This window comes from Cygnus olor, chromosome 2, assembly GCF_009769625.2.
Source record: "Cygnus olor isolate bCygOlo1 chromosome 2, bCygOlo1.pri.v2, whole genome shotgun sequence".
Classification (NCBI taxonomy): domain Eukaryota; kingdom Metazoa; phylum Chordata; class Aves; order Anseriformes; family Anatidae; genus Cygnus; species Cygnus olor.
This window is the reverse complement of record NC_049170.1, coordinates 5,594,309-5,612,193: the sequence shown is the minus strand read 5'-3', so window position 1 is coordinate 5,612,193 and position 17,885 is coordinate 5,594,309. Positions and strand designations below refer to the sequence as shown.

The 17,885-nt window shown below is 49.1% G+C and overlaps 1 protein-coding gene across 2 annotated transcripts in view; it reads right to left on the bottom strand.

Annotated features, from left to right (window-relative positions):
• Positions 1–17,885, bottom strand: part of OXSR1 (oxidative stress responsive kinase 1) — an 87,248-nt gene that overhangs the window by 54,495 nt on the left and 14,868 nt on the right. For both annotated transcript variants that reach the window (XM_040546751.1, XM_040546752.1), the window contains exons 2-3: positions 14,933–15,045; positions 5,286–5,394 (exon numbers count right to left, since the gene is read on the bottom strand). In XM_040546751.1, coding sequence (XP_040402685.1) covers positions 5,286–5,394; positions 14,933–15,045 — 222 coding nt within the window. The remainder of the gene's footprint in view (positions 1–5,285; positions 5,395–14,932; positions 15,046–17,885) is intronic.

Here is a 17,885-nt window from a genome sequence, read left to right as displayed (position 1 = left end):
AACAAGATCGCAGATAAAAGCGGGAGGATTACATTGCTGGAATTTACGTGCCCCCAGAGGCAAAAGAAATGTCTAGCAGAGCCGGTGGCTGTGGGAAGCACATCTGACACGGGACACTATAACCCCAGCAGCAGGCCGGATGCAGGACAAGTCACACGCAGAAGAAACCTCCTCCTTTGCATTTGGCCGGCAGGCAGAACCACAAAACGTAATACTAACATTTCCAACCCAAAGGCCTGCAACTGAGGATAATTCAGACATTATTGGCCATTTAAAGGCCTGGCACAAATAGGCTGGAAAGCATCCCTGGGGATCACCGGTGTTTCACCACCTGATTTCGGGAGAATTGAGATCTGCCCCAGAACCTAAGGTGCAGCACGTTCAGCATCCGTATCCTTTGAATGCTGGGCGTTAGCAGGATTCATTGCTACTTCTTTAAGACCTCTCAGCAGAAGGCAGCAGTTTCGGTGAGCCTGCCTGCCATCGGAGCCAAGAATTAAATCTGCACCTTGTCAGCCTCTGACAAACCGAGGAAGAAAACGCTCAAGAAGGAAGAACAGCCGCCTGCATCCAGCAGCTCGGAGGCCGAAGAGGACAGATGCAGCAAAGGAGCTCTAAAGGAAAGGGAAGAACAAGTTACACAAACCAAAGGAAGACACCTATGCAGTTTTCTGAGATTTTCTCATTTTTGAAGTTTCTTCTTAACCCTGGTTAAAGCATATCAGAGGGAGAAAGTTAAGGGAACTTCCACTTCCTGCCCCTTTCCCTCTAGAGCACTTGGGTGGATGTATGAGAGGGACGACAACATTAAGGCAGGAAGCAAGATATTAAAATAAGGGGGTAAAACAACGTGCTGCAGTTAGGCCTGAGACATTTACAGGCAAAAATCTGAAGAAAATAAAGTGAACGTATTAATGTTTCATGTTTTTCTTATTACAGCTAGGAATGGCAACGTATCTATACAAGCTCCATATCCTGTAATCGTATACAGTCCCTCCAGCCTCCTGCCTTATCCCATCGTTAATGGTTTGAAATTTATTTGTAGAGACACTAATTAAAAGCCCTCCAGAGGGACTCAGAATAGCGTAGCTCTCTCCTAACAAAATAATTCAACAAAAACACGAGGATTTCTAAGAACCTGTGACTTTGATCTGGCCCCTCCTAAGTCCAGCAGCGCGTTAGGATGAGAGATTAACGCGGCAGAAGGAGGACGAGATGTCTTAGGTCTCCACCAGGGAGACAGGACTTGTCATACGCTCCCTTTTGGTCTGGCTGGCTGACCTGCTGGCCAGGCACTTCATCACGTCATCAAGATGAAAGGCTGGAATGAGAGGTAGATTAGATCATCTTCAACTTTCGCAAAAAGGCAAGGTTTAACTATTCCAATACAATAATCTCCTTAGCGGATTTAATGAGGAGCCTTCGGGAAGGCAGAAGATCCAAGAGCCCTATCTGGAAATGTTTCAGCATTTAAAAAATGTACAGTTTGAAAATATTTTTGGAGGTCTCCTCTGTTGGAGGCTGGGACAGTAAAAGTTGCTGTGCGATGCAGCAGCCATCACCGACGGCTGTTTCTTTCGAGCAACTGTTTTGTGGAGTTAGCCACAGCCGTGGGTCACCTGTTAGCTGAGAGCTCTTGAAACCAGGGAGAATGTAGAGGAACAAACAGGTCACGGTCAGAAAAAGCACAAGAACAAAAGGACAGCTGCTCCTCTTCCTAATAAAAAGCCCCGGGAGCTGGAGAGCAGGACTGGGCATCAGATAGCTTTAAAAGGCACGAATGAATCCGTGACACGGGAATGTCAGCGAGGCAAAGAGCAGGTCAGCAGTTGTCCAGAAATATCCATCGAGGTTTAGTTTGGAGTAACATCGGACCAAAAGGCCAGGGTGCCAAGTTGACATTGCTAAGCTTAGATCCCTGGAAAACAGTTTCGTCATCGGAGGAAAGGGGCTGCGATTTCTGCTGAAGGGAACAAGCAGCAGATAACTTCACAGATCTGTCCCAGGCTCACGTTGCCAGATCTGAAAGAGGGTGTCAGAGTAACGGGGCACACCAGCACCCCTTATCAGTGCCAGCTGTGTATCGCAGCCACGTTTCTGCCACCAGCAGCAGCCGCCCTGCTCTCCTGCGTCAGCGTCACATCAGCTGCTTCAGGCTGCTTTCGGCAGCAACCTCAAGCAGCCTGACTCGGACCTGACGCAGATCAGCAGCTCTCGCGTGGTGCTCCCTAACAGCTCCCCGGTACTGCACCTCTGCTGCTGATGGCTTTCAGAGATGGGAAACAGCACCTTCCACCAGCACTGAGCTTGCCAACGGAGACAAATAGCTGAGTTTCAGGGACAGCTGCTCTCTGGCTTCGTGGGATACCTCCCCTCAGAGATATTTCTGAAATATTTGCATGTATGGCTAGGTTAAGATTTCAACAAACTGACTGTACCCAGAAATTAAATTAAACCACACTCAGAACAACAAAAAGAGGCTTGCATTCAAGACTGTTTATCAAAGCAGTAACATCCATGTACGCAAAACTATTTGCAGCCTGAAAACACACACCAGCATAGATTGACACTGATGGAAGAGAAGCAATAAGATTCTGAACTTTTACCCAGCAAAAATCCCAAGTACGAAACCACAATCAAGACGCAGTACGATCATCAAAACAGATTTGATATGTGCTTACTTGGATGTACAAATCTCAGCCCAGGCTCTATGAATAGTTAGATGGAATAAAGGAGTTAGGCTCCACCTTTTTTTTTTTTTTTTCCCCCTTTTGGGTTCATAAAAAAGGGCCAAAGTTTTTTCCTGTTGAGAAATTCAGATCATTATTTTTCCCACTGGATGACAGATGACCACAAAACCAGCCAATTTATTACTGATAAGCAGTAAGCTGAAAGGAATGAGAAGCAGTTTTTAAAGCATTACATAAATCACCCGACCCAAAAACAACAGGAAAGAGTCTCATTAAAAGTGAATGGGAAAAGCTCTTCAGTCAGAAAGCTCCAAAAAAAAAAAAAAAAGTTTCTTGCCCCATCCTCAGGACTATCCCGTGTAACTTGTCTAGGGCATCTAAAATGCAATTTCAGTACAGCCATGAAAAGAGTAGAAGCTGAAAAACGCTGGGAAACCACTCTCAAGGTATCTTCCTGCATAAAACCTAACAGGACACCCTCAAAAGCCTACTTCAGCCATTTCCCCAGCCTCCAAATGTTTTACTTTAAGTGAGAAATTAGCCCGTCTTTTATTGTATGACCCTGGTCTTCAACATGGGCAACAAAAAGCGAGATTTGGTAGGACTGCTTTAAAGCAGTACTCCGTTTTGGGCCAAATGTGCGCAGGGGTCAAACACCCGCCTGTACAATGCAGAAGCCTATTCAAGGTGACTCGTACTGACAGCCAGGCCATTTCGCACCACCAAGAGGTTGGTGCTGAAGCTCTGATTATTTCCCAGCGATTTTCCAGTCTGATCTTTACATTTACGGGCCATCTTTTCATTATCAAGGCACCACAAAGACTGATTTTTTTTTTTTCCAGCTACACCCAAAAAAAAAAAAAAAAAAAGACTACACAAAAGTGAGGGCAAGCAGAAGCAACATTTGGAGGTTCAAGGATTAGCCTAACCCTGACTTGGTTCCAACAGAAAACCACTAGGAAAACGTTGTATATTTTCTTCAAGGAGGCTGTGTATCCTCCTGAAAAAGATCGAGAACGTTGCTGCTGTCTGTCCTGCACCCCTGAAATGCTATTTCTTCATGTTGGGAAAGCTTTCCCCCATAGACACTTTTTACACCAAAATTATTTGCAGTAAATTGGCAAGGGATTCTTTTCTGCAAACAAACAGCAATCCTATCTTTAATGACCTGCCTGTTAAGTGTCCCTCCAAGGAAAGGAGAGGTATTGCTTAACGACACATGAGCACGTGGGTCATTAGAAACCCTTTAAAAAAGGCTCAAGCTAGCAGGACATCTGATCGCCCCCAGGAGAACTGCTGAAGTTTTCTAAAGAAGATCTTCAAAGATGCATGTTTTATGGTCATTATCGAGCTCTTGTGGAAGAAGCCAACAGGTTGAGCCAGATTTTTCCACATCAGCATCTGGCATTTTACAGTCTACAACACGAAGCCAAGAGCAGAGAAGCCAAGAAGTTTTTAAAAAAAAGGCAAGAAAACAATTTTTTCAGCTTTCAATGCCTTTTCACTATGGTGCCAGGAAAATCAAGTCTTCTGAAGACAGGCCTAAGATTTACAACAGTCCTCAGTTGTCATCCAGAACTCGAATCCCTTTCGTTTCTCGACGGCAACTTAAACATGAAGTCTGGAAAATACTACGACATCAGATTAGGCATTGCTGATAGAGAAAATGTAAAAACTTCTTTTCTTTCTCTCAAAAAAATGTGTTTCTACAGCATCTGAGAGAATAAATCCAGAAAGGGGAATGTTTCCCTGGCTCTGGTAGTTTGAAATTGCCCCAAATATTCCCGGTTATTTTGTCACCCAGAAGTAGTGGGAAGGTAACCCAGCTCTGAGGAACGAGACTATACAAATCAAGCTGCTCCTACACTGAGGTTCTCCTCCCTTTGTAAGACACTGGCATTACAGGAGCAGTTCTGCTTGACATACAGGCGATTTAAGTTCCTCACAAGGGCAGCCAACATGTAAATAAGCTAAATCAATAGACTCGATGGTTGCCTCCGAGCTCCAGGTGAGACAAGGTCAGGCGATCGGCCCTGCAGGAGGAGTTGTGAACATCACAGTCCCCGCCAGAAAGCTACTGGGGACGGGTGGGCTCAGTGGGCTCAGTCACATCCTTCTCTAGTTCAAAACTTTATCCTAGGCTTATGGAATAAGATGAAGGAGCTTTTGTAAATGTGATCCGAGAAACACCATTTCAGATCCATCAGCTGAGAAGATACAAGTGAGATTTTTATTTCTTTGTACTCCTTTTTTAAGTCTGGGATGGTTTCAACTACTGCATCTGTACCTGAGTTCCCCTTGTCAGTGCCTAACGTCACATCCTCCCAAATACTCAACTGAGCCATTCAGCAAACACATACAAAATACCGTCAAATATACAAAGCAGGAGTTAAAACAAGCTACCAGTCACGCAGTTAGGTATTACTACCGGTGTACGTAAAACGAAAAGCTATTTCTGAGCTCAATGGGTTGAAGTTGAGCATTATCATTCAAGCGTGTTAACTCCCAAGGAGGAGGGAAGCCTGGGAGGAAAACAAGAGTACTACAGTCAACTTGTGACGTTGCTTTACAGGGTGTGTAAATTGGATCACTCACCTCCACTAAGCAACTTCATCACCAGCCAAAGCTCGTCTTTCACCACGAAGGAGGTGTAGTAAGATACAATGTTGGGGTGATGGCACTGACTCATCGCTTGAATTTCTTTCTGCGGAGGAAAATAAAACATTAGCAGTCGGACTCGATGGTTTTTGTTCCTTGGGTACAGAAAATACCTCCCTCAAGACACAGGGTTTAAAGAGGGTGAGAGGAAAAAGACTACCTGGGAGCTAACCACAGAAGAATCCAGAAATGCTCCTAACACTCAGCCTGCACCATACTAGGGCTCAAAGGTATTTTAGGATGCTCTACCTGTTTATCTGCCTGGCTAGCAGAACGCAAGAAGTGACGGAAACCCCCTTGGCAAAGGCAATAAAATGCTCTCACACCAAGCACCTGCTTCCAGCTACAGCAGACTACTCCTGAAAATTTTACCTACAAAGTTCACGCCACCACCTCCTTTCAGTGAGCCATTATACAACAGGTGTAACCAGCTGAAGGCTGTCATTAGGGAAATATTTGCCTCTAGAAAAAAAAGAAAAAAGAAAAAAAAAAGAGTCTCTCATCCCTAACCTCTCTTCCCAGCACGAAAGCAGACGGCTCGGCTCCGTCAGGTTGAGGGCACAAAGGACAGCTCCGGCTTTTGTTGCATGGAAACAATAGGGAAAACAGTTTGAGATTAGAAAGTGGTTGGCTACTACTGATGGAGTACAACATAAAGTGCTCTCAGATATGAAATTGCTTGAGTTTTGACCGTGCTTGTTCATAGATTTTTGTTATGGTTTAAGGGTTGAGGTTTTCCAGGGTACGGGGGGAACAATATCCCAGAAAACAGACCAAGTTTTCATTACGCAAGTACAAATAACCACCGTGGACAGAAAGCCTCCCAGTTTCTTGGTTTCCTCCATCAAAAGCCATCCATTGGGCCAAGGCTGGCACCCTGCACACCCACAAGGAGAAGAAAGAGAAAAAGGTCCCCCCGCAGCCCTGCCCTGATCCTTTCCTCCCTAAGCACAAACCTCCCTGCCACCAAAACTCCAGGGGAAGCTCTGAGGACGTGCCCATGCCTCGTGTTCCTCTCGACCTGCTCTCGCTGGAACTGGGTGATCTTAAGGTCCCCTCCAACCCAAGCCACGGGTCTATGGGGTTAAGGCAGCCCCACAAATACAATAACGGGGATTTCCCCAGTTTACCGCTGTTTTTCAGGGAGCAAATGAGGAACTGGTTCCTCTTCCAGCTCCCCCAGGAGCACCCCCAGCTTTCCAGGAAACCCCAATAAGCTGATTCAACAAGGATCCTTCTACATAGGAAGGGATATTTGAAGAGCTGGCGAGTTGCAGGTCACTGACCTCACGCCGTTGAGTAAAAACCGCTCTGTGACACTAAATACAGCCTGAAATAAAACCTAGCTTCCACTTTCTGCCAGGGGACAGATGAGAACTGAGGAGGTGGATGAGCACAGGTGGGATTCAGCGACTGCTCTGTGCCCCGGGTCACACATCTCGCACAAAACCTGCTTAGGAAGCTGTCTGTAAACATCCACTGCACGACATCCCATCCACACAGCCTCTCCGAAAGGCAGCTCCTTGGGCTCAGTTTTAAATTCGCTTGCTTAAACTGGGATCTCTTGGGGTTTGCTTCGAGCACGGGGCTGAGCCCCCAGTTAAGGGATCCGTGAACCTGCCCCAGCTTTGGTGCCTCAGCCTGGAATTAGCTCTTGAAGTAAGGCTTTAAATTAATTTTAAAGCTTTTTTAAAAAAACATGCAGGCAAATCCAGGTGCCTAACCTCTCTCTGACAATTAAAAAAAAATAAGAAGTGCACAAATGGCACCAGAATAAAAAAAAAAAAGAGGTGGAAAGAAGCAAGAGGGATGCGGATTTGTTAAGTCTTCCCATCAGGAAGCCCTTCCCCAAAGCCACCATTCTCAGAAAGGATCCAGAGGAGCTGTTTTTAACCTTTTCTCAGTTAGACCTCAAAATATTTTGAGCTGACTCCCTGGGAGATCAAGAGAACAGTACGAAAAACATACACAAAGATTCCATATTTTATATATATTAGCATATCCCGCCGGAATTCAGGAGACAGTGAGGCAAAGTCTGGCCCAAGTTTATTTAACAGCCTAGATCTGGATCAGGTCTTTGCCATCGGAGCAGCTCTGTACTACAGCATTTTGCAGGGATCCTGTGTCACTTTATCACTGCTCTATTGTTCTCCAAGAATTTCCTCTCCTGCACATTACCATACACTGCTCCCCAGGCTGGAAATAACAGTTTAAAGCAATAAGGTTACGTTTGGCACGTGCTGCAGCGCACAAAGGAGGGTTGCTATTATTTATTTTCCCTTTTCCCAGCCCTGTGACAAAACACCTCCATCGGCTAGGGGATGTGTAGCAGTGGCGGATTAAACCATTCCTTACACGGTGCAGCACGGCTCTGATAAGTAACTCCATCCCAGCTGACAGCTTCCACTGTTCCCACGTTATTACCAGGAGCAAAAAGCAAGGTCAGGCAGCCTTTCCCTGTCACCCCCAGCCTCCTACCCCATTTATAGTTTCCTAGGCTCGTCTCACAGCAGCTACATCAAAGTTTCCTCCCTCTTTGCTCTCGTGGAGGGTACCAGCATCCCGGCGGCTCGCTGCTTTCAGCCGATGGTGGCAAATCACAGCGGGCTGGGCGGTTAAAGAGTTTCCTTGCACGACTGAAACCGAAGCAGCTGTGTCGTACGCACGCCGGTCCGTGCTGCGTGGAAAGGCAGGAATCGCAGTCAAGAATCACCAGGGGGTCGCTTCCAGGAAGAGGAGGGGGGACGAAACGCAGCAGCGGTCCTTCTGGGGAATGCCGCTGCCAGAGTTTTTCGGAGAGCTCGCTGCAGAACTGCTCGCCGGACACTACAACAAAGCAGCATCAGGGAAACTTCTCCCAGAAAAGCCTGCTGTCCGCGACGCACGTAAAGACGAAATAATTAGAGCTGCACTGCCCTCGCTTTCACTAGCATCAGAACCGCGTTGGAAAACTCGTAGAAGTCTTGTGGATTTTCACCCGTCTGCCACGATGAGTGCTGAACGTTACAATTTATCGGGGCTGCAACATCCAGCTTTTCAACTGGAAGTGTTGTTTTATTCCTCTCCTCCTGGTCCTCCGACTGCAGGACCCATAAATCACGCTGCCTGCCGCTCAGCTGCGGAGAAGGAATTACCGACACGAACATGTCTAGACACAGCGATGGTTTGGAGATGGTTACCCGCTCCCCCTGGGCTGGATATTAAAAATATCTGCGCTGACAAACACCGAACGCAAACAGAGCGGGATCAGCCACAAAGGCCCGCGTGGCTTCCATTAAGGGTCCTGATGAATGTTTTCAGTGCTTCTGCAGGCAATAAAAGCAGCATTTCAAGGCTTCTGAAACACTAATAAAACTGCTGTGAAGGATAATTTAGAATCACAAGAAAGCTATTCATCGCCTCGAAGCCAGACGTGCTTCGGGAGACCTGCGATGTTGGCAGGAGGTTTATTTGCCCGCTGATGTACACCTGAAGTCTGAGTTAAGAGGAGCAGAGAACCAAAGCAGGTTAAAGCCGTATTTAAGCTACGAGCTGAGCCATTTTCACCGGTATTTCCTGGCCACATTATCACCTTCTACTCTGTGCTTATCTGCCCCTGAGGCACACTTCAAAGACAGGGGCGAAAATCTTGCTTTATTTAGTTGCGCTTCCTACGCGTTGACGTGAGCTCGACAGATGCAGCACGGAAGCTGCCTGCTCGTACGTGGGTACCTGCAACTTCCCAGGAAGCCAGAAAGCTGTTGGTTTGGTTATCCTGGCTGAAGGCAACCACAACCAAAAGAGAGCGGGGTTGAGGAGGGAAAAATCAAAGCAGGGCAGATGCAATCTCCTTGAATACACCAAGCGGTGCTAGAGCTATGGGTGGCAAAGTACTTGCTTTAAGTAAAATTCTACGGGTTTAGTTAAAGGACTAGAAATTCAAGCATATTCATTCATTTCTATTTTGAAATATCAGGGTAAAAAAGCCGTGTTCTTCTACTACAATCACCTTAAGAGTAATTATTTGAAGGAGACGAGGAAAAAGCAGAGCTCAAAATGAGAGCTTCCAACCCAGCTTCCATGTCCAGCTTACCCAGTCCAACTCCACACCTCAGGACACGGAGACTGGTCTGACTAAAAAGGGATTAAATTCCCCCATCCAGAACAGCAGCTGAAAATGTTGCGCATACACAACAATCCTGAAAGGGGCAAGAAGTCTTCGTAGAGGAATTAACCTTAGGTGACGGGAACAAACTACCCCTGTGGCAGGTCATCCAGTGCCATTCCGAGGTTGTTCCCTCCTTCAAGCCCTGCAGCGCCGGTGACTACACACCGAAAGGAGCGGATGGTTGCATGGTTATGGTGTAGGAACTCATACTCTCCCATTTTTTCTTGGTTTCAGCCAAGCAGCCATTTGCAGAATCTGTAAAGTTATTTAAATGCCCCATCTCACGCTCATCCAGCCCAAACGAGGACGGTCTTCTTGCAGGATTTCACACACCATTAACCCTGATGTTCACACTGATGTTTCACACCGAACTTCACAAGGAAACGGCATCAGCCAGCAGAGTAATCACAATTTCTGCCGTTGCTGCTTTGAGGACTCTACCCAAGCAGTACACCAGCTCCAGTTCAAGTCTCCTGTACAGCTGCAATCCCATCAGGCAAGAAATGTGAAACACGGCGTATCAAATCACCGCGCAGAGGCTGTGTTACACTACCTGGCACTGACACCTGGAGACTTGTTTTCCCTTGGAGCAAGTCCCCAGGACTGGAAATGCCATTACAATGGCAATTCCCGTAAGATGACAGACACGGGTGGAACATCTGGACTGCTCCAGCAGCCCGCTCCTTTGCTCCCACCAACCTTATGGTCTGCTTAATCCACTTGCAGGAGCTGCTGGCAGATCAAAGCCACTTCAATATCCTGTCCAAGTCTTCAAAAGAAGGTGTAAAACCCTGTAAGAAGCACTTACAGAATCATCTGCCCAGAGGGGAGACTTCTGACTAAGCCCGGGCAGTTAACAGTTGGCTTACGCGTTAAACCAGGGGAGTTCATAATCCTGTTTTAAATCCCATCTAATTTAACCTTCTCAACTATAGGTTGATTTATTTAATCTCACGCAACGTTTGATCTCCATATCGCTGGCAGCGAGCTCCCCAGGTCAATTCCACAAAATTCAAAAGGACGTTTCCTCCTGCTGGAGTTACCTTGGCACCCTTGGCTTCCTTAGCTGCCTTCCTTCTTCCCCTCCTACGGCCAGCGCCCTCACTTCACTCCTCTTCTGTGCAAGACCTGTCAGGCCCAGTGCTACCCATCCCTGGACTCCTGCCGCATCTCCCCTGCTCCTTCCTGAAGCTGCCTTCTGCTGAATCGCTCCGGGAACGGCAGAGGCAGCAGCTCCCCCTCGGCTGGGAAAGCCCTGCCTGAAACGCCCCATAGCTCACATTCCCCTCTGCTATCCACATCCCTGCTAGCTGCCGGGCAGAGAACCCTGCCATCTGTTCCCCTACAAGCAGGGAAAAACCCAACCGGATGAAAGAAAGACAACTCTGCTCCAACCGCATGAAAACGAAGCGGGGGCTGATGGACCAAGAGCAGATTTAAGGCCTTTTAGAGGAAAGGGCAGCCCACAGCTGTTACACACACCATGGGCTGCTTCCAACCAACTTAAGCAGCATTTCACAAGCATTTATCTCCTGTGGGCTGCAAGACAGCTAAGGAGTGGAACTTAAATACCAAATACAGCAGTCCAGGACCAGCAGCAGACACCACTTGACCGCCTCTCCTTATTCTCTGCTTCCAGTCTCACCGGCGAGCGAGAACCATAAGCAGCTTTATTGCACCTTCCTTCCAGCTGAACCTCCCAGGTGTTCTAGGAAAGATCTGTGAACATTTAAAAACGTACAGGAGGACAAAAATAAAGCCAAGCATTAAAATAAAACTCTGACAAGTATCACCTGACTGGTAGCTGGGCTAGGAACATCTCTGAAGTGCCTTTTACTCCTGCCAGTCTGTGTCCTTTACAGCACTTAGCACTTCTCTTGGAAGACCTGAACGCCCTCAGCTTGCTTTGCTCACAGCACAAGGAAATTGCTCCCTCCTACGCTCCCATGCCCATAGCAGCGAGAGATGAATCCACGGCAGTAAGGGAGACATCGCGCAGTGGTTGCAAAGGTTCCCCCTGACCACCCACACTGCTTGCGTGCACGCCGAGATACGAGGACCGAGATCAATGCCTTTAGCGAGCCAAGCCATCCTATCAGGCTTAATTTTACTTAATCACCTTAAGCAAGGCAGCCCCACAAGCCGGGAGGTGCTCCAGCCACACTCCCGTGCCTCCAGACACCCGCTGCTACGCAAGCGTACGGGAAGCCGAAGGCCACTGACCCATTTGGGCGGTGACAGAGCAGCTTGCAGCGAATTCCCTATAACTGCTCCTCTTCCAGCCCAGATTTGGGAGCACCAGCCGCTAAGGGGCATGGGCATGAGGCGTGGTAGAAGGAAGAAATCATCCCTAGCGATGCCAGAAGCGCCTGCAGCCCTACCTGCTCCCCCACAACCATCGCAGCACTGCTTCCTCTTCTTTGCTAGGTAAACTCCGGGAATAAGTAAATTTGTTTCAACAGAAAAGTCTACGGGTCTGAAGCACTGTAGGGGAAAAAAAAATAAGTGCAATTTTCCCTTTTCTGTGCCACGGGCTGATGGCTGGGCAGTGCTGTAACACAAGAGCATTGATTTAGTGCCTGGGGGACAGAGCAAAGTTTCCCGTAAGCTGACTGCTGTGCTCAGATACCCCCAGCGCACCAGAAGGATAATGGATCTAATGAAAGCCCAAATTTGTGCTTTTAACAGTGGTAGGGGAGAAGAGAAAGCAAGTGGAGAGCATAAACGCACTCTAGTATGGACTCAGCTATCTCTCTTTGCACTCACCTCTCAAAAACACCGTTCTCTGCACGGACTCACATTTATGGGTTCGGGATTAAAAATAATCTTGCAATGACGAGTGGTTGCTCAAAAAAAGGTAATTAAACAGATCTGGGAAACTGCCACGAAGGGAGACGGCGAGACGGAAAGCCTTGAGAATATTTACTCCGAAGAAGCAGCGAATGCGGAGGCAAGATTAAAAAAAAATCGAGAAGGTAACACAGAGGAGGGAGATGAGGGGTTCCCATCCTTTTGGCTCTCACGCTGAGAAACGCCATCCAACACACTGACAAATTCAGAGTAAACCAAGGGAAAGCATTTTTTCCACAAAACACACCTACCTTGGTGACCCCAGGAAGCTACTGCAGCTCCACAACGCCCTTCCCCCAGCCCTCCACGATTTAAGTCTCCATAACCGCCTTTTTAAGACATTTTCAAAAATAATTATGACATCAGCTTAAAACTGGATAAGTAAGAGCTCAACCGTTGCATCTCCGAACGAGAACTTGTTCGGGGAGAGATTTTCCCCAGGTTGCCCAGGGCTTGATTCCTGCACCTTCTTCTGAAATATCAGGCAGTAAGCACGTCCCATGTCTCTTAAATCAGGTGTGAGTTTGCTGGGGTACGCAGAAAAAGGGAGCCACTCGTATCTGAGTGAAAACAAAAGCCCTCCTAAAAAAACACCCTCCTAAAAAAAACACCCTCCTAAAGGCGGGTGTGTGACAGCATAAAATCTCCCATGTTCTTCAACCTGAAACACGGCATCTGAGGAGGGATCAGCTGGTTTTGGCCAAAGGGCTGTTTGCCACCAGGCTCTCTTCGCTTTTACGCAGCCTCCTGCTTAATGGCTTGTTATTTTTATAGGGTTTTTTGCCCCAGGTTGTCAGTTGGAGCCATATACTATGTGTTTCTGGCTATAAGAAGCCACTAGGCAAGTCACGAAGTCTTTTTACAGACAGCAGGTACAGGAAGACCTCAAAATCCTGCCTTCGCCCCAGGCATTAACAAGCACGATGTCGATATGTAAACGTCCGCCTTCACAACAGGCCTACAAACAAGCCCGCAGAAGGAGCCACGCTATCTGGTCCCCAGATTGGAAACTGGGACCCGGTAAGAGCCATTCACCGCAGTCCTGCCCCTAACAAGAAAAATCATGGTGAGGAAGGGGTCGGCTAGAGACTGAAAATATGCGATTAGACACAGTTATCTAAAATGACCTGACGAGTCTTTGTAGCATCGCTTTCTGAACCGAACCCTTGTAGCTGGAATCGGCAGTTAGTCAAACGCCCACAATCTCAATTAAATCTCCACCTCCCGACGACACAGTTGGGTTTACCACTGGGGCAGAGCAGCACGGACGAGCCACAGAAAAGACCTGAAAAGAGCACCAAGGGATGGTGTCGGGACAGAAAGACCGACTGGGAAAAGGGAAGGGAGCCGTAACTCCTACACTAGCAAGAGCAATAAGAGGATGTGAATGCAGCTCATCTGAAGAGTCCCACACACGGCTCTTCACAGGCACACCAACATGTGACAGCCTGAACGGAGCCCTTCCTCTCTACACGAGTATTTGCTGACACCTATAATGATAAAAACAGCGTTAGTCGCTAGATGGAAACTGGAGCCGGGCTCTAAGTGACTTGCTGAGAATTAGAGGTGAGTAGAGCTGGCTCTCTCCGTTCTACTTTCTCATTGTCATCACCACAACCAGTGCCTGGGTTAAGGCGACAGGAACTGCCAGGACGCAAGTGGAAAGATAGAAAGGTTTAAAAAATATCCTAGAGAGTTGCTTTAAAAGGAGAGGTGATACAAGACCTCTCCCTGCCTCTCCTTAGACCCTGCCCGTCAATATTTAGAGTGGAAAGTTTTATTCCAGACGCCGCTCTCAGCTCCAGGGGGGACACCTCATGTTCGCAGGAATGCCTCTGTGCCCGGCTTCAACCCAGGGGCCTTCCACACGCGAGGTGAATGTGGCAGCTGCTGCTCCCCCACACAGCAAAGCAGAAAACATATCCCATCAACGTGCGAGCCAGATAACAAAAAGCAAATTTTAGTTACCATGGCTACCTGCCCGAAGCTGTTTTCCATTGAGAAAATCTTAAGAAGCACGCATCAGAGGAAAATCACAGAGCTACAGCTCCAGAGGAGCCCACCTCCTGTCCCGAACTCGGAATGAGTGAGGGTTTCCACACAGCAGCCTGCAGCACATCAGAGCGATCCCTTCGCTGGCATCAGTTCCATACACAGATTAAGGGCAAGAGCTACTTTACTCAGTTTCTCTCTCTACAGGTGAAGGATAAAACACAAAGAACTGAAGGAATGGGGGAGAGAGCAAAACCACTCCCCTAAATTCTGACGTTTCTGGAGGCACATAGCTTTCGATCCCCCTCAAACCGCAGAGCTCTTGTACAGGCAGCTGAGCTTAACCCTTGCACGTTAACTCCACTCAAAACAAAGGGATTATACAGAGTGCTTGGCTCTAAACAATAGCCTGAAGTTCTCCAACAACTGATCTTTTTAGCATTTTCTTCAACGCTGTGTCCCACAGCCAGCAACTGAACTGCCTCTGGTGAAACCAGCCGGGTCCTCTCACCGCACCGCAAGGAAGGTTGTTTAAAGGCGCTCAGCAAACAGAGCTAACTGAAATGAAACTCATCGGGCCATCGTGGTTGCATACCAGGAGCTCGTCCATGCTCGTCTGACACTTCTCAAGATTGATCCGTTTAATCGCGACCTTCTCCTTCTTCGGAGCACAGAAGGCTGCCTGCACCACTGCAGTCGCTCCGCTCCCTGTCGGCACAAAAACAAAAAGAGAGAGGGTTAACATCACCTTACGGGGCTTCTGAACAAAGGAAGGGAAGTCAGGCAACAAAATTTACAAGCGCCAGTCGCTAAAGAGAGCAGCCAGGTGAAAACCAGGTGAAGCCCACCCCTAAAAACTGACCCCTTCAGGTCCATGCAGCTCACCAAGCCGTAGCAAAGAGCTGGGCTCGCACAACCAAAACAAGCGGGCCTTCCCGAGGGGTCATACAGCTCTGCAGACAATAAAATAAGGCTGCAGCTTGCTCGTAACAAAGGACTGATTCTTCCAGCGTGCTTTTAAAAGAAAGGCCACCGAGGTCGCACGGACTTTTAACCTGATGTGTTCGCCCAAAGCGTCGAAACAAGCCACAGCCTTTGCTACCAGCGCTAATGACATTTTTCGAATAGTTTCGTGTCCTAATTGCTCCTTTCGTCTCCCCTCCTTGTACGCAAAGGCACGAGGTAAGCTTCATTCAAGCCCGTTGGGCTCCAGCTCCCACGTGGCAGCGCAACGCCTCGCTTCTCTGGATGTGGTTTTCAAACCGGGAGAAGCAGGCAAAGAAGCTCTGCAGTGAAACCGCCCGACACGATCCCATCCTTCAGGACCAGACAGCAACCAAGAGCGAGCCTTGCGACACCGAGCTGCTTTCGGACCTGCCTCTACTGGCCTCCAGAAATAGCTGCAGCATTTGCATCTTTTCAGTGGGACGCCTGGTCGCCTTCCCCTGACCGCGGTTCCTCGCATTCGCACGCTTCGCTGGAAAAGAACTAATTCCAAGGAACGAGAGAGGGAGGAAGCTGTTGAGCTTTCTCCCCTCCACCCGCCTATTTCCAGGATTTCAAGGACGTGGCGTTAAAAGAAAACCAGATGTTCATTATCCCAGGTGTAACTCTCAGACCCACTTGGGTTGATGAGGGAGATGAGTAGACTTATTCTGCATTTTGGCATAAACCGCCCCATTTAGTAGCTTCTCCCACTCTTAGCACTACAAAACCTACCTCCTGATTCTGCAATAGGGGCCAAGCACAACGTTTTTGCAAAGAATCTTTTTCCTACGTGCAGATAAACCGGGGGCAAAAGCTGGCAACCCCCAAACAAAGGCCCCTGAAGCTGCCTGCAGCAACTCCCGGTCGCCTTCGCGCAGAATTTGCACCAAAACCCACCAAACCCGAGTGCCAGGCCGGGGAAAGAACCTGAAATCCAGCCCTAAAACATCAAGAAGAACTGCTCCGTCCAAAATCACGGTGGAATAAACGACAAAGCTCCGAGAAACTCCCGCTCCCCGGGAGTCCTGGGCGGCACCGACCGACTCCTCTCCAGCCGGCGCCCGCTTCTGCCAATTTGCTGCTGCTTTGGGGGGAAAGAAGTGAAAACGCACGGCAAAGCGACTCAGGATGAAGGCAGCGGAGCACGAAGAAGCGGTGACAAAAGGCAGGAGAAGCCTCCCTGCAGCAAGAGCCTTTTGGAAGGGCGAACAAAACCGAGCACGTGAGCATCGCTCCTCCGGGAAGAGCCCAGGAGACACGCTGCAGCGGGCGGGGTCGGTGTGGCACCACCAGCGCCACCAAAATCTCCGATGAGAGGAGCTCAAGTCCAGGGCTTTACAGAAATGACTGCACAAAGAGAGGCTTTGCTTTCTGGTACTGTTATTACCTAAGACGTCGCTCCCAGAAACAACAGACGCAGAATAATTAGGAGCAGGGCCGTGCACGCTACAGCTCCGTCCCGCTCCTCGAGGACAGGACTCGAGGGCAAAAGCCACCTCTCCCCGAGCGTCTGGGCAATGCCCCAGCCCCCAGGGACTCGCTCTGGTCGGGGCGGGGGGTGACATTACTTGAACGGTAACGAAATCCCAAAGGAAATCCTTCCGGGCACACGGCGGGGAAGGTTCCCAGCTCCGAGGCTCCTCCCGTTTAATTCCCCGCCGCTCCCGCTCCTCCGGCAGCTCCCTCCAGTTCGATGGCCACCTGCTCTCCCCGCTCCCCCCCTTCTCCAGCTCATTCGTCATTTCTTTCAGCCCCTCTCCAGCGCTTCACTAGAGAGAAACAATCACATCTCCAAAGCCTATCAAGCACGGATTAAGCCAGGCTGCAGCACGGTGCGCCACGAGCAAGCTGCTCTTGGGGAGCCGCGGCGGCGTGCCGGGGGGGGGGACTGCACAAAGAGGGGAAGCGTGGAAACCCCGAAGGGCACAGAAAGCAGCAACGGGGCCACCGAAGGATTTGCAGCCACCCGATGATTTGGCAGCCATATAATTTGTTTAGGAAACGAGAGGGAGAAAGGAGCGAAGCTGCAGCGAGGATGCCAAGCAGTGAAGACGAGCAGGGATGCAGAGGATGCCAACGGAGAGGAGGAAGAAAATGCGTGGCGAGGAAGTCTCTGCGAGTTTCGGAGCAGGTAACAGACACGTGGCGGACGGAGGGAGGAGAAGTGATTCCCCACCTGCTGGGAGCTGTCCTGGACACGAAACCCTACAAAGGCAGCGCTATAGGGTGGCACAGCCCGGGCGAAGCAGCCCTCCCCGCAGATGCTGCCTGAAAGGCACGAGGCCGCTTCGGTGGTGGCCGGGGGGAAGGAGAGGAAGGGAAGAGACCCCGAGGGGCGTTAGGGTTTGTTTAATGCCCCCCGCTTCTGCCCCCGTAGGCTCTCAGCTCCGGTCCCAAGCCCTGGGATAGCAGCTGCCAAATTCTTCCCTAAGAGGGTCACGACCTGCTTTAGGAAGCGCTGCTAGGGAGGAAGGCGTGCCCTTTTCCAACCCTTTTCGTGTTTCTGGGATTAAACGGCGCTTTCTGAACTAAATCCAACTCCTGACGTAACGAAAACAACC